This window comes from Hydractinia symbiolongicarpus, chromosome 8 (genome assembly GCF_029227915.1).
Source record: "Hydractinia symbiolongicarpus strain clone_291-10 chromosome 8, HSymV2.1, whole genome shotgun sequence".
In the NCBI taxonomy this organism is placed as follows: Eukaryota; Metazoa; Cnidaria; class Hydrozoa; order Anthoathecata; family Hydractiniidae; genus Hydractinia; species Hydractinia symbiolongicarpus.
In genome coordinates, this window is record NC_079882.1 from 3,959,571 (window position 1) to 3,981,848 (window position 22,278).

The 22,278-nt window shown below is 32.2% G+C and overlaps 2 protein-coding genes across 4 annotated transcripts; one reads left to right on the forward strand and one right to left on the reverse strand.

Moving 5' to 3' along the window:
• Positions 1–26: 26 nt before the first annotated feature.
• LOC130654933 (nudC domain-containing protein 2-like) lies at positions 27–8,427 on the forward strand. Of its 3 annotated transcripts, XR_008984519.1 has the most exons (5): positions 27–258; positions 4,823–4,871; positions 4,957–5,111; positions 6,597–6,749; positions 7,854–8,427. XR_008984519.1 is itself a non-coding variant. In XM_057457587.1 (4 exons), the coding sequence occupies exons 1-4, from the start codon at positions 70–72 to the stop codon at positions 6,486–6,488; spliced, it is 396 nt and encodes a 131-aa protein (XP_057313570.1). In that variant the 5' UTR covers positions 27–69; the 3' UTR covers positions 6,489–6,509. The 3 variants fall into 3 exon arrangements, 2 of the variants coding, with proteins under 2 accessions (XP_057313570.1, XP_057313569.1); XM_057457587.1 differs by lacking the exons at positions 6,597–6,749; positions 7,854–8,427 and adding an exon at positions 6,486–6,509; XM_057457586.1 differs by lacking the exon at positions 6,597–6,749 and having other exon boundaries at positions 29–258.
• LOC130654922 (nuclear receptor subfamily 2 group C member 1-like) lies at positions 8,199–22,153 on the reverse strand. The gene is made up of 5 exons (XM_057457577.1): positions 21,669–22,153; positions 15,083–15,127; positions 11,972–12,441; positions 9,342–10,277; positions 8,199–9,007 (listed from the first exon to the last, which is right to left on the reverse strand). The coding sequence occupies exons 1-5, from the start codon at positions 21,773–21,775 to the stop codon at positions 8,739–8,741; spliced, it is 1,827 nt and encodes a 608-aa protein (XP_057313560.1). The 5' UTR covers positions 21,776–22,153; the 3' UTR covers positions 8,199–8,738.
• Between the last annotated feature and the right edge of the window lie 125 nt (positions 22,154–22,278).

Here is a 22,278-nt window from a genome sequence, read left to right on the forward strand (position 1 = left end):
CTGATGGAAACAAGATAAAGAATTACCCTAAATTTATGTCCTTAAAATATAGCATACGAATAAAACAACATGGCTGCAAACTTTGAAGAAAAATCTGGTTTGATCACAACCACAACAGAATGGGGAAATTGGGGTCAAACGATAGAAGATGTGCTTATTGAAATCAATGTTAAAAGTGGTACAAGTCCCAAGGTTATTAAATGCGTTTTTAAGCACAAGGAAATTTACGTTTCCGTGGACAAAAATGTAATATTACAGGTTAGTGTCCTAAAAAGACCAATAGATGACTTGCTATCTTGATAATTTTTTTGTTTTTATTTTTTGGCAGGTAAAATAAAGCAATTTAATTGGCTAATAATTCTTTTTAGAAGATCTGATTGGTTAAAAAACTATATGCCTGCCGAAATAAAATGTAAACAAAGATTCTAGCAAGTCATCCATAGCTACATGAGTTCACAGTTTTAGCTAGCAAACCATTGTTTAAATAAATATTTCTTTTGTTACAACGCTCTTATTGAGAATTGAAAGAAGGGAGTAAACTGTTATTGTTCTTCCCAGGTTCCGAAAACGGTCTGTTTATAAACAGGACAGCCAGATTATGTGCATATGGCCCAATTATGTTTTTTTCCCTGATTATGTTGTTGTGACCGGATTATGAACGCTGATATAATGGCTGGCCAGGCAGGCTGTGATTGGTATTTTCTTTGAAATTTTGTGAATGAAACATTGACAAATTATTGTCACTAGGCATAACTAAATTTCACGAAACTAGATTTTTGCATTTTTATTTTTTGCGAGAATTAAATTTTGGGGCTGACCTAAATTATTTGTTTCGTGGGAATTAAATTTGGTGAAAAGTTATTAAACTTGTGAATCCCAAAATTTAGTTTCCGCAAAATTTCATTTCATTTAAGAACAACAACAACTTTGCCACTCGGGCTATTTGCTTGTCCAGAAGTGATGCGAATGATATAAAAGCCGGTCGGCCCTGATTATGTTGGTTCTATAAGTGAGGAATAATGCAAAGGTATTGCACATAAGCTGGCCTGCCCCGATTATGTTTGTTCTATAAGTGAGAAATAATATAAGAATGTTGTACATAAGCAAGCCTGCCTCGATTATGTTCGTTCTAAAGTCTTAAATAATATTAGACTGTCATACATAAGCCGGCCTGCCCTGATTATGTTTGTTTTTTAAGTAACAAATGATATTAGACTGTCATACATAAACTGGCCTGCCCTGATTATGTTGCCCCGATTATGTATTTTCTGCCCTGTTTATAAGTGGGGCAAGCTGCCATACATAATCCGGGCAGCGTTCATAATCCGAGCAGAACAATAAGACCTTGACCATGAAGAAAAGTAAAATAATTTTTTTTTGAAATATTTTGAAAAAAAAAGTTACGAATCTTTTGCATATGTATGTTTTAACTAGGTTTACTGGCAATAACAAACTAAATTGTAATGCAGTGAGACTACTTTTTTCGGAGAAACCTTTTTGGCTTTTTTCGCGAAAGGCCACTTTTTTTTAACAACATAAAAAATCACGCATCGCGAAAGTTTATCTTGCCAAAACTTTTCAATTTCCAATTTTTTAAAATTTGTAGATTCGCGAAAATTTATCCAAAAAAATTCGCGAGTTTTTGGACTCGCGAAAGTTTTTCCGAATAAAGTAGTTAGTTCTTTAGAAAATAAGAAATATTCATAATGCCCATGGTCAAAGCTTTATTAAATTCACTCTGTTTACTTCTTATTTTCAATATTAGAAATGCGTGAAAAACTGTGAAAAGGTGTATTATACACACCATTCCAAGATCCAAGTTATTATCATCTACTTTTAAAGAAATAAAAAACCACATAGGAAAATATTAGCTATTTACCCTAATTAATAGATTTTTTATTATACAAAGGAGGAATGGCACTTTTAGCATTTATTTTCAAGAACAAGTTGACAAAGCGTGCCAACTTGCTGAAAACACCTGTAGAGCTATATGAGGGCCAGCTTGGGTGACTTTTTCAATGAAATTTGCAATTTTGCACTCACCCAAATTATTTCTAAACCTGCCCGAATTATTTCCGAAAATACAAAACAGCACTTTCGATTTCCAAATTTCGCCACAAAGTCTTTTTGAGAACCCTACGCCAACAAACTTTCAACAAAGTTCTTTTGTGATAGTCCTATCTGCAGTATATATGCCAGTATATTTTTTGTCAAAGTTATGTACAGGACTTTCAGGATACAAGGCTTGATGTTATGCTGTTAATAAACCGTTATTGAACACTCCTGTCACTAGAAAAGGCATGCTTAGACAACACAATTCTTGTTGATAGATGAATTAATATTGACATGAACTCTGTTTTTGTGACTTAGTTAGTTTCCGTAGGGTTTGAAGACGAAACATTGATGCTTTACTACAACCAGAATTTTTTTTTTTAATTTTTAAAATTGGTGTGCGCTTTTTTGGTTAAAATTTTGAAGATTTTTAAAACGCTGATCTTGCCCAACAATGCCCCCGTAATTTTTGCAGGGGGGGGTACAAGAATTTGAACAAGTTGGTCCATTTTTTTTAAAAAATCACTTATAATTGGACGTTAAATTTGCATAAAGTGTAATTCCTTCTAATGCAGCAAAAACCAGATGGGGAAAACCAAGAAGGGACAGGTCTATACATTAGCCAGATTTATACTTAAAATGATAGATGTTCAATTCTGACTATAGCTATAAACAACACTTTAAAAAAACAACCACAAAATCAGTGTCCATTGATAAACAAAATTCACGGGAAATTATTTTTTGGTTTTTTTAAAGTAAACCATTTTTTACCTTCTAAGCATGGTTTTTTAAATCTAATTTTTTCAGCGATAGTTAATCAAAGTTCTTTTACTCATACATCACCAAAAAGCATTTTCAACCTATCAAATGGTAAAAAAATAATTTGAAACTTTTTAACTCGGGAAAAGTACAGAGACATTTTTGAAACAAACATTTTTGCCTTCAAAAAAGTCACTTCAATTGCAAAACTACTTCGTTTCCAAATCACATTTGAATGTTCTGTAGTATCGTAAAAGATGTATGTAAAAACGATTTTTTAAATTATTTTCCACAAAGTCCTCGTTTTTTATTTATTTTACTTTTTTAAAAAAGCCATTTTTTAACTTAAGCTTTCGTCTTTAAGATGTAATATCTAGAGAATCGTTAATTTTTTTAAAATAAAAAAAAATCACTTTTAGATAAAAACGTTGTCTACAGCACAGTAGCACTCTTCTTTGTAGATATTCTGTAGTTTTGTAAAAGAGATTTGAAATGTAATAGATAGTATACGAAAAAACAACACTACGAAAAAGTGTTTTAAAGATTTTTTTAAAATATCAAACCTTTCAAGCATACTCATAATGATGGTGATACTTTTACACTTTGCAATGAATATTAAGAGGGTTGTCCTTTTAAATTTCATTATTCGCATAGACGTGACTGGCATACATTTTTAGAAATGAAAGTGTGTTTTTTTTTCAAATGGTCATTTCTTTTCGGAATGGAAATATAATTTATTTTTAAAAGTTATACTCGAGAGGATGATAAGTGTTAAAACATTCACTCTTAAGACCGATCAAAAAAAAAGTTAGTTATTTGGATAAACTCAATATTCCCCTTCGAAAAATAAATAAATAGTTTCACCATTGGGAAGATCGTCGTTTCTTTAGTATAAATGATTAATACAAAAAAATCGATTTTTGATACAGTAAAGGTATACCGTCACCTTATGCTAAAATGATTGATTTAAAAAGAGCAACTTAATCACTTTACATCTGCTTGTGAATCAAAAACTCACAGTACCAGGTACACAACTTCCTTTATCCAACTTAACTCAGAGGTAAGATTTGATAAAAAACCTCATGTGTATTTCTATGAACACCACACATACCACAGCTACAAAGTTTCATGGCTACCGTTTAGCATAGGAGTAAATCTATTTACAAAACTATAATTTATCAGGAGATTTCACAATTTTCTTAAGACCATGAAATTCATTTCTCCAGTAAACTGATTCAGCTAAACAAACTATTTTTGTGTAGTAATTCCGGCCTCTTTTATAATCACTTCAGCTTTTTATCTATTTGGTGTTGTTTGGACTACATAAGATTCATTTGTTTTCTGATCATGCCATTCAACTGAGCCTTTGTTTTGGTTCAAAATTTTGCGTTTCTCTCTTTCATATGTGTAAGTTTCCCTGTTTCACTGGATTTTAATTGTAGATAAGATATATTTCGCTTAGGAAGTAACATATATGTTACTAGAGTTAAAAACACATTGTCATTTTTTTCTTTATTGCGTTAAAGGGAAAAAAGTCATGAAAAACAATTATACCATAAGAAACTGCATTTAATTGACTTCAAAATTTTTGCTTTCGTGAAATTAAAGACTTGTTGGGGAATATTGTGACTATAAAAATCATAGTCAAGAACTAACAGTATTCTTATAAGATATGCTTATGTACACTGTACGTTGTTGGATAAGAATTATATAATGCATAAAGATGGAGATAATTTTTATTATGTTCATAATTGTATCAGCAATTATTTATTACTAATTAACTGTGTTTGTTTTTTCTCACCTACAAGTATTTTTGATTTCTAATATTTGATAAATTATTGTTGATCTCACCCCATAATTTTGTGCTTTGTATGTTAAGGCTTGCCAAAGTGAGTGAGAATTTGCATTGATTTTTAATTCAACATTGATTTGTTTATCATAACATGAAAAGAAGTGTTGCAAGTTGGCATTGATTTATACACTATTTTAACATTGTGTCATCTTCATGCAGGGTAATCTCTTTGGTGGAATAGTGAAGGATGAAGCAGTATGGACACTTGGTGTGTATACTAACCTATATTTATCCTTTCTTTCTTATCTAACCAGAATCTTGAGTTTCTTACATGTTATAATTTTGTCTTACAGAGGATAAAAAGTTGTTAAGGATAATCTTGCCCAAAAGTCACAAAGATGCCTCGAACTGTTGGAAGTCTTTATTTTCCACTAATGAATATGCAGTAGATTCATACACCTTCCAAGAAATGGAAAAAAAGTTGACGTTAGAAAGATTTCAAACAGAGGTGATTTTTTAACCCATATTATTGAATTCCTTGTGTGATGACTGTGTCTATAACTTCATTGTAATGCATGTAACCATACATTTATGAAGTCTTACAGGAGAGGAGGACGGGTTAAGCTAAGTATGAAAGCTTTAAGAGGAGGAGAGATACTGCCACCTTGCACATATGGATTTTTACGGAAAAAATTTTTTGTCAAAGTGGTTCCTTACCCACAGCCGTACAGTTTACAGTTAATTGCTAACTTTTCTACTTTGCATTTAGCATTCAAATGTATCAAAAACCTATCCGGAATATCAGAAATTTTCTCGCCAAAAAATTTTTTGCAGGTCAATAATAAGATTAAACTTTAACATGAAAAATAAACAATTTATTTTTTAAAAGCACCATACTTATAAAGAATGATCATTTTTTATGTTTATGTGTGTTTTCTCAGCCATGGTATTCTTACAGAGTGACCACACCTCTCCTTAAATTCCTTAAATAACCTTAGAAAAAGAAAATCTCCTTAAAAGTACTTAAGTTGAAATTTTAGCTATTCTCCTTATTACTTAATTTTTCTGATCGTAACTTTTTTGGAAATGCGTTCATGGATTGTTCATCACCAGTGAAACAAGACATATTTCTCTGTTACCTAAAATCTTATATCTTTTAGGGCATAATTTATATGTATATTTGTATAATATGTATTTTCTTATCATAGAACATAGTATGTAACATTAAAGATAGAGAACTAAAATTAGTTTTATCCTTAATTATCCTTATTTTTCTATCTTTTTATTCTGGTTCGCAGCAAAATATCCTTAAAAAATGTTAATTTGTCTCCTTAATTCTCCCTAATATCCTTACTTTTGTTCTCATTTTATTATTGGTCACCCTGTCTTATGAAAACTTCTATTCAACCTCAAAATGCTTAAAGGAGTGGTCCCACGAAATTTTCGATTTTTTTTATTCGTTCTTTGGATTCTCCGCTATTCAATTAGTATAAAGTTTTTATTCTTTTCTCGAAAAATTGTTTATTGATCTTTTAATCAATGCGCAAAGATTGTCTTTTTATTAAGAACCTTTTGCTGTGAGGTCATAATTGGCGATGTTAGTTTCGAGAGAGAGAGAGATAGAGAGAGAGAGAAAAAGAAAAAGAAAAAGGAAAGCTGGATACTCAGATCACATATATGAACACAGACACAGCGAAGAAGAATTAGAGTATGATATTATTGAAGAAGAAAACAATTTTGGAGAAGATGAGGACGGTGATAATGAGATGGAAACCTTTGATGAGCTTTTTACATGCACATGACTGCAACTTTTTTTAATTCGAGACCACTAAATAAGATGATAATAAAAACATTGTAACTGAGAGAGAAACGATATTTTTAGTAAAACATTGGGAAAGTTTTCGTGCTGGGAGAAACGAATGGTGCAAGTGCGATAACTGCATTAACAGACAAACAATTCCAAGGTATATGTGCTTAAACATATTTTTTTTAGATATAATTAAGCTACATAATGTATAACTGAGAATGAGGATTTCAAGCAACTTTGTCTCGTTTTAATATGCTTACACGAGACAAGAGGGAAATTTCTGCAAGACACACCTACAAACAAATCTTTTCGGTTTGCTGCTTACAAGCAATTCATTTGGTAAGTTTTCTAACGACTTGGAAAAGGCAATCGCTGAGTTATACCGTCGCGTGTTGTGTGGAAAATAAGACAAGTTAGTCTATGTCCCTTACTCAAAAGAATAAATACAAAAATATATATATGTGATTATAATTATAGAAAATAAAATAAATATTTCTAATTATGAAATTACGATCTTGGATTCTCTAGAATATCATTCTATTTGCTGAATTGTCTTAACACACAAAAAATCATTCGCCAACTATGACGTCACGGCTATTTAAACAGGATTGTAAAAAAGGGCCGAATAAGAGAAAAAAACAAGTTTTTTTTTAAAAGTTTTTTATAATAATAAATAAAACATTTCCGATAAAATAAGATGAAATTATTTTTTTTGATTTTTCGTAGGACCACTCCTTTAATAACATTTGCACCTATTTAACAGAATCACACCATATTTTGGTAACATTTGAATTTTTAAAGTAGTTTTTACTTATTTTCTACGTGTTCTTTTTAGATCTTTTTGAGCACTGAACTCATTACAGTCGTACAGGACATCCTTTTCTACCCCCGTCCCCCTTGTCTTTTTATCTTTTCGACTTCACAACCTCCGGTGTGCTCCAGCATCACTTAGTTTGTCTTTTATTTTATATTTATTTATGCTCTTATCTGTAAGATTTTGTTGTACAAAATATAAGTTTACCGCACATCAATGTGCATGTGGTATATGACTATGTATGTAGATTCCCTTGGAGGTCACTTACCTAGCACGATCAAGAAAATTTCACTATTACCATTATGAAACGTAATGTTTGAATTTATTTGTGTCCGAAGAGGAGATTGGCAATACGCGAAAGGGGGGGTTACCCAAGAAGGAATTACGTATAAAGGGTCACTAAAACAAAAAAATTAAAAATTGTATGCGAGGACACAGCATCCCATAGAGTAATTACAAAATTTTTTGAAGAGAGTAGATAATGAAATCAAAAATGTCAATGTTTTAACATACTAAAACATTGTAAGAACATTCTCTGAGATGCGTATGTGTGGATGGATGTAGCGTTTTATAATTTGTATCGAAGAAAAAGCAGAAAAGCGTACCTTTAGCACATTTCATTTTTTTAGAATCCTGGTTTTGACTTCAGTAAAGCAGAAGTTAGTGGAAATTTCCAAGGTGGAGGGCCGCAATTTTATAAAAGATAAGTCAAATGTAGGTGGTACAACATTGGTTCGTAAAGATCTGTGTTGCTAAAGGAAAGAATTGAAAATTCAAAGACAGTTGTTCTATACGTTTGAAGAGAATGAAGAATGAATGAAGAGTTGAGTTGTGTGGGATCTGAAGCAAAGACCTTCAAAAACGTCAGATGCAAACGAGAACTTATTTAAAGCTTTATTTTTCAGCAGGTTTTTTAGATTGAAAATCCGGAATAATATTTCTAACTGTAATATACATTGTACGTTTTTGTTAAGCTGACTAGAATGGAAGGTTGCGATACAAACAATTTATTTGGTATTGTATTTTAAGTCGCTTCCTTTGAACACTAGAAATCAATCAACCACCCTGGTTTGACTTTAAGTGCAATTTAGCTCAAAAATGTTGCTGATCAGGAAAAGCATACCAATAAAGGTTTATATTTTTTATTTTCTTGACAGGATATTTCAAAAATCATAAATATATGTAAATATAGTTTTTAACAGATTTAGTACTATTTTCTGTAGAAATTCACGTGAGAGAGGAGATACAAGTCGGTAAAAATATAAAGTGTATTTTAAAAACAGTAGTATAAGTCTAAAGGTTTTACGGTGATAGGATGAAGAGAATGGTTTTCAAAGCCACCTAAAGGTGGGGGGATGCCTTCCTCTTGTTTACGTCAACTCTATGCACGTGATGGTAATGTTTACAACATAACCTTCGGGTTGTGTTAAATTAGTTTAAAAAGAATCTGCTAAAATGAGATATATACAGTTTTTATATATATTTACAATAAGTTTAAGCGCAATGTTTTCGTTTTAAAGATGCGGCGATCTCGTTGTTTTCACAGTTAAAACCTTTTGTATGATAAATTCTATTGAGGTTTGTCTCAATATGGGTGCAAAAAATGTCTGTGTCACTTCCATCTTATGCAGATTATTAACGCAATCTAAGACAAGCAAAATTCTGTCTCGTATATTTTCTCCGTTTTCTTGTCTTGAAGTCTCGGTTAATATTTTCTCTAAAGATGATTGTGATCTCAAGCATGTTTGGAGAATAAAGTCCTTGTCTATTGATCCAGGAATATCTAAAAAACAAAGTAAAATATTATATTTCTGCGCGCTTTTTCAATCACAAAGGATATAGCTAGGCGTACATTAACGTGCTGTTCGTGTGAATAAATACAAAAACTTGGCGTGGAGTTCACTTCACGAAACTGCTTTTCCAGCCGTTTGGAATCATTGCGTGAGGTTGTTACTCGAATTAAAATGATAAAACACGATTTTTTCGTTTTTTAGACATCAATTTATTGAACGGTGTTTTTTCGTTTTAAAATAAAGTTATGAAAACGCGTGGCAAGATCGCTAGGGTGATATGTTTTCTTTTTTTTAAAGAATTTTAAGGTGTAATTTTTTTTTTACCTTTGTCGAACAATGTTATGATCTTCATATAATCATAAACTTCCTTTGAAAGCTTCAAGTTCAAACTTCCATTCATTACGACGTCCTTTAACTTCACAAATGTACTCCATCGTAGAGGTGGCGGATTATTGCGAGCATTCTCGTTATTTTGACTCGAGTTTGCCAAAAACAACATGGTAGACACTGGAAACATGGAAGAGTATTGCGCTATTCCAAGAATAAATAGCGAGTACCACTTATTTAATAACAAATTAAACTGGTCGATATGATGAAGTTGTTGGAAACAGGAAAGTCCTTGCACCCAGTCCAGCGTAGCAAATAACAACCTTGTCGACATTTCGTATAGATATCCAACATCGGTGGTTGATATACTAGGAGGTTCGAGTTTGAATAACTTGTTTCCCGTCAAGATATGCAGTTGTTTTAACTCTTGCTGTCTCGTGTCGACGTCCTTACTGCCACTTACACTCTCGACGTCAACAATAGTGTCGACGTTATCGGATTGTTGATAGCCTTGTTTAAATTTTTCTAAAGGTGGAGCGAACACATCCGACTCTATGTTTTCTTGCGTCGTCTGTAAATTCGGAGAGTTTTCCTTTTTAAATGTTACGTTGGAAGATATTGATTTTGACTCAAATGCAGAGGATTCAGTTGCGTCTTGAGATAATGTTGGACTTTTTTGACTGCTTTCAGAGGTGCTTGCAAATCTTTCCATCGTGTTAGCATCGTTTCGAAAATGTTTGTATTCGTTCGATGAAGGTGCAAGGTTAAGAGGTGGTGAATTGGAAGTTGAAGTTTTTAACATTTTCTTTGGGGGGTCTTCTTCACTTTCATCAGAACTTGTCTGGTAATCCAAGCCTATTGTTTTGTTTTTTTCCCTGCCATGACGACCAGATGGTGACGGAATCATTAACGGTTTTCGTTCACATTGAACCGCTAAAAAATAAATAAAACAATATGTCATGTTTAAAATCATTGAAATTATAAAATCTATATCTTTGCCAACTTACACAACTTTTTACGAACCTGGCAACGAAGGAAACAACATTTTCTTCGCATAAGAAAAGCAGGAGAAACTTTTTAATGCTGTAATCAAAACAAGAACTTGTTTTCAACTATTGCGGAAGTTTTGTGAGCGGGAAGTGTGTAAAGTACTGGAAACGAGTTAAATTGGTGCGTAAATATATAAAAATTAAGTGCGTATTTTTCCTTCACTCTTCATCGCAAAGCGAAAATAATAAGCTATTTTTTATTTGCAATTTTTGGCGCATTTTGTCCTTATTTTTTAGCTGCCCTGTTTTTACCTTTACTATTTTTCATTTAACGGTTTAAATTCTATACTCGGAGAGTTATTTTGTAATATACTAAAGTGTACAAAATATTAACAACGGCGGAGTGTGCTTAAATTATCAGTCAAGGTTCGTTTGCTTTTCGTTTGGATGTTTTGATCGCTAGCACGGCAAGTGATTTATGGGGGGTATCGGATGATTTTGCATTTAACTTCTGTACATATGACTTGAACGTGGCAAAAAAGCTAGAACCAGACCTCCAAATATTGCTTTTAAGGCGAACTGTCCAAATTAATGGAATTATTAAGTATATAAGTGCAAGCCTTAGTTTCAGTCAATTTTTTGAAGCTCTGAAAGTTGAAGTATTTCTTGTATTGGCTTGTACATGAGCGACAGTGTTTCTCGTTACAATGTACATGACGTCATAAAAAACCTTACATAAAACACACAAGTTGAATCACGCAGCCATGAGGACAAATTGAAGTTGTATAATGGTAGGTATTATTCAACTTTTCAATTTTCTTTGCTTGTTTTAAATCCAACACTCACGCAAATAATTATTATTTTAATAATTCTCTGCCTTATTTATTATCATTATTATTATTTTTCTTTTTTATATATTTAAGGCAGAATGGATCGGATCGGAATTGTGCTTTAATTTGATTGGCTATTCTGTCGTTATTATTTTATTTTCATAATTTTCCTTTTCCGCTGCAAGAAAAGTTGAAATAATTTCAACATTTAGTTTGGATTGAAACGGAAAATTTTACGAACCAATCAGATTCCAAAAATCACAATTTTCTTATCCAAAACTTATAAAATATTTGTTCTACTGAGAATTTTGTTATCAATTTTAATATCAAACAATGGATAAGCAAGGGTACAAACAATGGATAAGCAAGGCTACAAAAAATTTCGCAATGTCTTGACTTATTTTTGCGAGGTTCGAAAAATGCAATTTTCACGAATCAGTTATGTCGAAATATTTCGCGAATATTTTTGAATCGATTTAGGGTTTTTTTTTCGAAGACTTATCTTCTAGCACTAAACTATTTTTTATGGAAATTTTAAACTATTTCAGGGATTTTTATTGTAATAAAATTGAATTGAAAATTAATTGAACTTGCTCATATCACAGAGGCTAGGCTGGCTATTATTTTGCCAACATAAAAAAAAAGTTTTGCAAAGTTAATGTTAGCGAAAAGGCTAAACTGACCATTCAATGAATTTTCGCGCAGACAAATTTTTGTTAATATGAATTAAATTCGCAAAATTGTCAAAAATTATTATGCGCGAAATTTAAAAAACTTAATTCAAAATGATTAAAGAAATAAACATTACCTTCTTTTCTCATACCAGCTTTTAAACATTTCTTTAATCTGCATGCTTTACATCTCGTTCTTTGGTCTTTATGTACAGGACATTTTCCATAAGCAGGACAAACATATTTTACATTCTTTCGAACGCTTCTTCGAAAAAAGTTTTTGCACCCTTCGCATGAAAAAACTTTATAATGTTTACCCGTTGCTCGATCACTACAGATCTGACAAACTTTGTCTTCGTTATCCTCATATCTTGTCTCTTTTTTGCCTGGGTAACCCGTGTTGTTGCGTGGTGACATTTGCTGTAGGTTCGGATCCATGGTCGGCCTCATTAAACTAAAAAAATCCGCACTTTGCTGTTCTGTCTTTATACGATGCTTATCGTTCGGACTGAGGAAAGCTTGTATTCTTCCCAAGTCAGTGTGACCATTACTGGTTGTACATATTACATTCGGGTTATATCCACGCGATTGAAGTAAGTTAGGATTTCTAAATGAAGAAACCATATTATGGACCAATGAAGCTATTTGAAAAAAAATCTAAACTCGAATTCATCACTAACAGTACATAATTTTTAGCCAACTATGTTTTTAACATTCAAGTGCTCGATTGTGAAAGCATTTGTATAGAAGTGTAAATGTGATCAGGTGAAACATCCACTCGGTTTGGATTATGGCCACCAAAATTAAAAAAAATACCATAAACCAATTTTTTGTGTTTGTATAAATGAAAAAGAAAGAGAAAATAACTCACTATATCAAATTTTAAAAATTGAATCAGCAAAAAAGACATGTTTATAAATTAAAAATATGTTAAGCCAATCAAAATCGATTTTCTCGGTCACACGAAACAGCGTAGCTTCAAATTCTAATTTGGAGATAATAACATTGGTACAGGATGAAATGTCCTTTACTTTTTTTCGCAAAAATATTTCATTTTTACATCACAAGCCAATCATTGCGTGACGTTTATCTGCTCTCAAAAGCCATATGGTAACTTGACTCTTAATTCGCAGAGACAACTAACCTCGGTCCCAGGGCTTAACTTCATCCTTCTTTTATTAAGTCATTAAAAATTGACTTTTTTTTGCAAAAATATATTTTTGTAACGAAGTCATAAATCAGTGTTCTGTTCTGCAAAATACTTTATCTTATGCCACAGAATGTCCTTTTTTACTAAACCACCTATAACGATAATTTTGAGTTTATAAAATTTTAGGAATTAGAGAAAGATGAAAATTTATATGAAAATTTTTTGAAATAAAAGATATAATTGTTTAAAGAAATATGGCGAAAATGGAAAACATATATTGGAAACATTTTTTCAAAAGAATTTATTTCGAACCAATTAAAGATGTAACAGTATTAAACGTACAACGTACTCAAGTTATGTATTCCAACACAACACCACAATAACATGAACACGTGTGTGCAAGAAAGCACTTTACTTGTAGTTACAAGTTTTTTTAACACTTTGAATGAACATAGAACAATAGAATATACAAATAGGATAATTAGTAGAAGTAATTAGCACGTGTGCGTTCATTTGTACTCGTTCATTATGTAGAAACACTTGTTCGCGTCACAAATCAAAATAACATTTGGATTAAACGAGGCAAATCTTCGTTCACCTTGCCTTACTTGAACTTAAAAATGTATAGAAAAAATTGGGCGCTTATTACACTGCCATCCTATAGTTACCGTGTTCTCAATTCGTCATAAAAAATACTAACTACAAAATGTAAACATCATTGAAAAAAATAAAGAAAAAGATTGGTGTTGTTTGAGGTACACGCCCTAGTTGCGTTAATAATTGTACAGAGGGATGGTAGTTATTATACTCACATACTCGACATGACCATGTCTTTATTAAATCAGCCTTTCCTGATGAAATCTTTGTAAGAAAATGTGAGCACACGAGAGAGGCAGAAACAATAAAACTCGAATTATCGAAAACAGGAAAAGAAAATGTCATATTTAGAGAGAGGATATGATATTTAAAAAAAATTTGTGCACCCTAAAAAAATGTGATTTTTGAGCATACTAAAATATTTCTAACACATTCGTATATCGCATCGTTTTAGCTACCATTCGCCTATAAAATTCTAACCAATCAAATTAAATCTTGCGCTTTGAATAGTTTGGATTTTAAAGCTCAGTTACGAAAATTGAAAATCACTACCCTTAACCTATGATATTTCGTGATAGCTATGCGTTCTAATTAGCCAATATAAGGTAAAAGGGTAAAACATAAAATTGTTCTTTCTAAACTTGAACCTTTATATATAACAAAAGTAGCGTAACTAAAAAAAGCTACGCTAAAGGACGAATAATATAAGAAAAGAAAGCCTGGGCACGAAGTTAATGGAATACAGCACAAATGTTTCTGCTTAGTGTTTAACGTGTTTTTTGTTGTAATCAAGAATGGTGCATTTATACAAGTTGTGAAAATCAAACCGTTGCAGAATTATATTCAAGTGTATTACTCGTTAATTAAACGAAACACTGAAATTTGAATGACTTAACAACGTTCTGAGGCGTATATAAAATCTAATGAATGACAACAACTTTTGAAATAATCACAACAACAAAGCCTTAAAAATTTCTTTAAATTTTTGACAACTAATAAAAATGTTTTTATAAGATGTATAAAAATATAATTTTTTAATTAATGTTCTTACTCATTTCAAGACTATCTGTTTCTTTCCTTCAAATTAATTCCTTTTAAGAGCTTGGCTAGAGTTTTTTGGCAGTCAGTCTTATGTTCTCATAATAGCATGATTTTATAAAATTGTGTACACGTATTATAGCAACAGACAGTCACGTCTTAAGTCTTTCAAGAAAATTTATAAAGTAGTAAATTCATATTCTGTCCCGTTTGATGTATAACTTGCCCTTCCACTCACAACAAATTGAAAGACAAAGATTGAAATATTTTACATATGAAAATGTATAATTATAGTTTACACAAATCTAAAAATGGAGGCTTAAAATTTTTTTAAAGAACAGGAAATCGAGTGCTCAGATTCCTTTACACTTGAATGATCCCTATTGTGAGATATTTTTCCGCAACGAAAAAAATAAATAAAAATAGAAAAGAAATATTAACTAAAATATATAATTTTTTTTACCTGAACAGAGAAAAGCTTTCATCTGATACAGCAGCCATGTTTGTGCTAAATGAAATAGAAATGAGATGGACAGTGAACTATGTATAAACTAATCGTTCTTGTTTTTGCTTTTGAAATCAAGAATCATACCGATGGAGTGTTGAACTATTTCAATCAACAGGTTGTTTTACACCTGGCCACAATACCTACACCCCATACGTTGAAATATAGCCCAGTAATTCACACCTATGTTCTAAATGGTCAATTTGTGAATCTTGTGTTTTCGTTTTTCATTCACTCGTTCGGCTGAATACAAAATAGTTTCATTTTTATGAGAAAGGAGACACTTTTTAATTTTTATTAACTACGGAAAAATTGCGTCCGGTTTAGGCACGTCGTGAGAACGCTACTTGATTTCCGCGTATAAAAATAGAAACCGGAGTTGATCTGTGCACAGAAACCATGTGAAACAATCTATATATATATTTTCTACTTATTTTGCACATATAACTAGCCTGCTTTTTTCACTTGCGCTCTCCCGAACGATGTTTTTACACATGAGAGCACAAAGCGTGTCAAGAGTTTCGAACTTTTTTCTTCAACTTTGCATCATAATATGTATGATTTTCGGCTTGCGGTGTTTTTTGTTCTCACAGATAAAAGTGGCGCGAATACAAACAATGAAACATATTCTACAAAGGAATAGCGTTTGATGTGCCGATACTGGTGTCCTAAATGACCTGTTGACTCCTTTCGCTCGTGGCCTATGTTCTCGCGTGTCTGATAGAACAAAAGTTGAAAAGAGAGTACTGAAAGTTGTACACCTTTTTTAAAAAAGTGCGTTTTGATGTTTTATAACGTCCACTGTAAGGTTGAGAAAGTCTTCTAATTTTTTAAGGGAACAGATAGCTGTGTATTTATTGTGATGCTCCATTGAGGTCACACAAGAAAAATACTGCTTTTGATAAACAAAAACAAATTATTACTGTTTTTTGCATTTTATTTTTATGAGCTACATGTCTCTAGATTTTTGAGTTCAGACACAGGTTAGACACAGCATAAAATATACATTAACCCAAAGTCATTTGTTTTCTAGTAAATGTTGCATAGTAATTGTCTTTTATCCTCTGCAAATAAATGCTATAAATTTAGTTCCAAATTTTTTTGTAGCACCAGTGCTTCTTGTGGCATTGTTAAAAATTTTCTTTTGATTAAAGGTCAAATTCTTTAGTTCATGCAGCTGTTCCATTTGGTTGCGCTTAGACATTTTTTTGAATGATTTTTCTCTTTTTAGAAAAAAATATAATTGAGCATAGTTTTGAGCATGTTTAGCATTTTGCAATTGTGTGAGAAAATATCCAATCATGCACACTGTGTTGATGTCTAGTTAAGTTTTACAAGGTTGTGGTTTTCTCAACAAAAAGTTTTAAATAGTTCCCCAACAGACAAATAATTTCATTTGCAAGTTTGGAAGAGTTAAATTTTTTTAACTCTTCTAACAGCCTTTTTATCAATCCTCCTCACTGTTGAAATGGAAACTGTTGTTTTGCAAGGCCTAAAAAATCCTAAAGCTAAAAGCTAAACCTAAAATTTTAAAAATTATAACCAACCTCGTTACCAGAGCTCATTACCTAAAAGCGTTGTTCAGATATTATATAAGACACAAGATGAACTGGGGACGAAAATAGGAAATAACAAAACTGATTTTATCACATTTAACAAGAACACATTTTCAGGATTCATCTTTTTTAAAGGAGAAGGAGTGGTCGAAGTCTATTTTGAGTCTCCTAAAGGGGTTTTAAAATGTCAAGACAAACTACCTTTTCGCAGCGGGACATGCGCACTGGCAGATACTGTGCAATATTTATAAGAAAGATAGTGGTGAAAAATGTACGAATAGTAGGATCTGTTTTTATTATTCGTGGATACTTTAAAAATTAGCCAATCGCAATGCGACAAGTGTAAACAAACCTCTCGTTTTTGAGAATTTGAAAAAAAAAAAAAAAAAATGGCGTCGACAGAGCACACACCTTTGTTGGTATGACTCTGTATAGTAATATGAATTTACCTGCAAACTAACAACAACAAACAATTACAAGGCAGTAGTAGCCATCTCCACGATGCGGGAAATGTAGGGACGAAAACACTATTCCGCCTTGACATTTTCCGCCTCGTGAAGCTCCGGCTTTATAGGAAAATCTGCATTTATTATATTGAACATATTCTGATAGAGTAGTAAAGATAAAGCGAGACAAGGGTAAACTAAAAGACTAAAGACTAAACTAACAATTTGCAAGTTTGTTTCAGGTGCGGCAGCTTCAAGCATTCTCTGTATGATTTTCTCTCTTTTTTTAGAACAAACTGAGCATGATTTTGGATATGGACATGTGAGAAATATCACAGAGATTGATATTTCTGTATTAAATAAATTCGAGATAGCACCTTTAAAAAACATGCACATGTTGGTGTTTTTTGTCCATCGTAAGACATTGCATCAAATGAATCAACAACAGACAGACTGCCAATTTGTGACACCACCTTTTCTTCCTTGCTTGCGAACAATGCACTGTATATTTGGTAACCTGCTCGCAAGAATGTTTATTTTGTGTATGAATTGATCTGTGCAAATGATCACAAAACAATAAATAAAGAATGGTAAAATAAAAATGTATAGGTCGATTCAGAGAAACACAAAGCTAAGTACAAACACGTGGAAAAGTACAATATTTCGTTTGTGACGAGATCACAACTTTTAACCAAGTTGAAATAGAAGAATGATACGCCTGCTAACCGGGGGCAGTCACCCAACACTATGACAGAAAATAAGTTCTTCTTTTCTATACCATACGAAATCGGATCTCTGAAAACGCTTCTATATGTATAATGAAATTTTTAAATCCAATTTTCACCAAAAAATAGTTATTTCTATTAAGTTATGCATGATCTTTTTCACTGTGCCACTTTCTCTATCAAACATTTTCCATCGTTGGACATTCTATTAAATCGGAGAAAACTAGGATTTTGGCTCCATCTAGGAGGATAATCAACGGGCCAATCAAGGAATTTTTTTTTTTAGAAAAATAGCATGTTATCTTCATGTTACATTTGTTGTCTGTACTTTAGTTGCCCACATCAAGGACTGTCAGAAGATTGTGTTTATGAAAACAAAATCGCTAACTTAAAAAAAAAACGTTAGTTACAAATTTTGGAGATTCTAAGAGGAATGAATATTTTGGGTTCAAATGTTGGGCTATTATTGGAATTCTTCGCTTTCTTGGTTTATTTACTTAGTAACTCTTAACATGTGGCCATCCTGCTTTACATTAACTAAAATTATTAAAGAGCAACCTCGTTCCCAGGGCAATTTTTCGCTTATTTGATATCTGAGACGGCGGGAAGAAATTTTGCCGTCCGAGGTTGTCAGAAAGAGAAAAATGGGACTGGGGACGAGGTTGATTAAAGAGCTGTTATTTTTTCGTTAGATTTTGAATACACACAAAATTTGGGACATAGCAAAAGGAATACCCCTCTCATGCATACGTACGCACATACTTATTAGAAAAGACTTGTTTTAACTGAATTAATGGAGGCGATATTGAAATGCATAAAACTTTTAAAAAAATGGAATTATGAATTGTCAAATGCGTACATACACGTTTATAAAACCCTCCCCTTCTGTACACTTAAGTCTAAACCCCCGACCCCTCCCACTTTTCCCCTCCTCTCCTAAATGCGTACGTATTTTAAGAATGCCCTCATATTTGGTTTTCGGTGGTGTAAATTCAAAACGTTAACTTTTTTTCGCGGACTTTTTTTCGTTAATTTATTCTCGCAAATATTGTTTTTAATAGAGTGGTCGTAGAAACATTGGTATGTAGAAACATTCTATCAACGTGTTTCTAATCTTAGCCAGGTTTTTGTCTTTATTTAACTGATAATTTACACAGTTCCCGTCTTACAAACAGTGCAAAGTGCAGAACCAAACTGTGTGCATCAGTACGAATCGTTAATTTTTAATCAGCTAAAAATATACTAAAGTCTGAACAGGAAGTACTTAATTATTTATAAGTGGACTTGTAAATCAGCGTAAAAATAGATTTTAGATTTTATCATTTTGTATATTAAATTTTATAACTATGTTGATTAAACTTAATTAAGGTAATGTTCACGCAAATTACAATCCATGATATGATGACCTTAAGTTGATTAATTTTCGCGAATACTTATTTTTGCGATTAAAAATTGCATTTTGCAAAGATTGGTTTTCGCGAATATCAGTCAAATTTTAAACTATCCGCTCAAGGAGGAGATTATCATGGGTACTTCTCTTAGAAAAAACCCGTATCTTTTTCATACTAAGGCGCTGAAAGTAAAGAAATTAGTGGGATTAGCCATTGGGTTGCAAAAAAATTTGCGAAATGTTCAAAAAAGAAGAAAAACGTTTCATTCAGAAAGAAAGAGAAAAAATCCATCTGTCTTTAAAAGATTAATTTTTGCGAGTAAATCATTTACTTCGCGAAGATTTATTTTCGTGAATTGGAGAAATGTTTTAATATACGTGAAATTTGTGAGAATAAAGGAAATACCACTTCCAAACATCCTCCGTCCGGGGAAAAACTTAAATTTTTTGGGAAGTTTCAAGAAGTTTTAAAAATGTTAGATGTTTTGGGTATTGTATGGCATTGAAAAATCAGTCAGCCTTTAAATTATATTCTGAATTAATTTTTGTAAATACCAGTAAAATTTCTGAAAAATTTCTGAAAATCGTGTTTTTTGTAAAAAAAGAAAAGAAAAAAAAGAACGTGACGATCAGCAGATAAAAATGTTAGTTAACCACAAATTGTTTAATATTGTAACATATGAACAAGGATTGATGAAACCCTGGGTTTTTGTATATTTGCGTCGCGTGCAATCACTTTTAATACTGTTTTCTGAATTAAACAGCCGTTTGTTATGAAGGTAACGTTAAATAATTGATAAAAAAAGGAAAAAGAAAGTATTGTTTTGAGATCACGCAAATATACATGGCTAGTGCTTTTTTGAACTTCGGCACGAAAACGACCCAATTTTCATTATCATCATAAAAAACGCGAGAAGAACACGATATAGTTCGGTACAAACGAACTTGTTCGTGTCATGAATTATAGCAAACTTTTTTTGTCAGCACTATTTTTTGTTTGTTTGTCAAAACAAGATTAGCTTAAAGATAACGGAAGTGGATGTTTCCTCACAGTCGTCTGCGTATAAACTGATAGCTACTTAACTTTTCATGTGTCGTAAGAAAAAACACGAAATAAATGCATGTCATCATAAACCACGCCTTCGCTAGTACTAAATATATCTTTTTGTATTATTTTGACGAGTTGAAATACACCTGGATATTTAAATAGGGTTCTCACTACGCTCTAATTATCACAACTAGCGCTAGCACTATATTTACTAACGATTGTTTACACCGTTAACAGCATTTACACTACAGCTTATACAACTAGTATGGCTGTAAAAAATAACACATGCGTGTACTGCTGTGTCTACCTCCCTGCGAATAGCACATGGTGCACTGCTGTGTCTACCTCCCTGCGAATAGCACATGCGTGCACTGCTGTGTCTACCTCCCCGCGAATAGCACATGCGTGCACTGCTGTGTCTACCTCCCTGCGAATAACATGTGTGTACTACTGCAATTTTCTGAAATCGTGATTGTCACCAAATAAAACATAATATAAAATCACCTTCATTAAAAATGGCAAATAAAGCTAGGAGCCAGCAATACAACGGTTTATTTCACCTTAAAGGAAGTCACGATTGCGCGCAATTAAACTTGACGTAGGATAAGATCTTGTTAAAATATTTAAATTTATTTTATACATTTTATCCAACATCTACAGTAATACAATTTATATTGTAATAACCCTCGTCTCTGTAAGTCAAAAATGGTACCTTATTTACTTTGAAAACAGGGGTTTTATTATACCAGACGTTATTCGTAATGCTAACCCCCGTTCCGCCGTTTAACCGAGATGGGGCGCCCAATCTAGTCAGAGTCCAATCTAGTCAGAGTCCAATCTAGCACTGGATAGTTAACAAGAAAAAATGAAAATAAAAAGACAAAAATCTTAGGGTTAAAATTTGGATAAACACTGCACCCTGTTCCTCGTAACGATAAGCAAACTGTACCTTCATTTTTTTCAAAAATCACTACAATAAATATTTTAATATGGAGGTTAGAACCATCTTATGCTAAGGATGTACAAAATTGGCACCACACCCTGCGTGTCACAACGAGTCTCCCTCTAGTATGTTAGCAAAGTACAATATAACTAGTAACGAAATGTAACAATTTAAAGAAAAAGATAGCAATAAAAAAAATTAGTTTAGGACTTCTTTTTCCAGTTTGCAGTTGAATGTGTATGCAAATAGCTTTCTGGTAAGCTTGAATGTACTTGTGGTTGCAAAAAAAAAAAAGCTTGGTTAGGGATTAGTTATAAAGATGTCTTAAATTACAACTATCTCAAGTCTAACCATGGCTAAAAAACGTGTACGTTTTTAAACTGGTTCAATGAAAATATAAAAGCCCTTAAAAACAACAACAGTAAAACGAGCCTACCTTTTGTAGTAACACTCTAGCTGCTTCTGCAGAATCCAGTTCACGTGCAACTTATCGAACCAGACTGAATGCGAGACAAGCCACATTGCAGTTTTACACGAATCCATAATTACCAACAAGCTGAGCGACTAGCTGTCTTTCCTTCACTTAGATTGTGTTTTATGAAATGAATGTACTCACGTGGTTTATAAATTTGCGTGTTTTACTATCATGTTTTAAAAACGTCATGCATTCGACATGTCGTGAGAACATGTCGTGAAAAGAAGATTCCCTAACGTAAATAACAAATGGATAAGAAAAACCGTTTTTGTTAAGGACTCTATTCTGGGTAATGAGTGCACGAAACATCAAAAAATCATATTCATATATTAGCACGCCTCTCATTGCTGCAACGTCAAACATAAACTTTTATTTGTTGTCGTGAATTTCCTTTTTTTTTGCGTCTTTTTAATTTTTTCTTAATCATTTTTTATTTTTTATCACAACTCTAGAAAGAAATATTAAAACGATAAGTTTGTTACAGTAATTTATTAATTTATAAAGTAGGAAAATAGACACGAAACAAAAACATGACATTAATAAGTAAGAATTCTTAAGGAAAAAAAGAAAT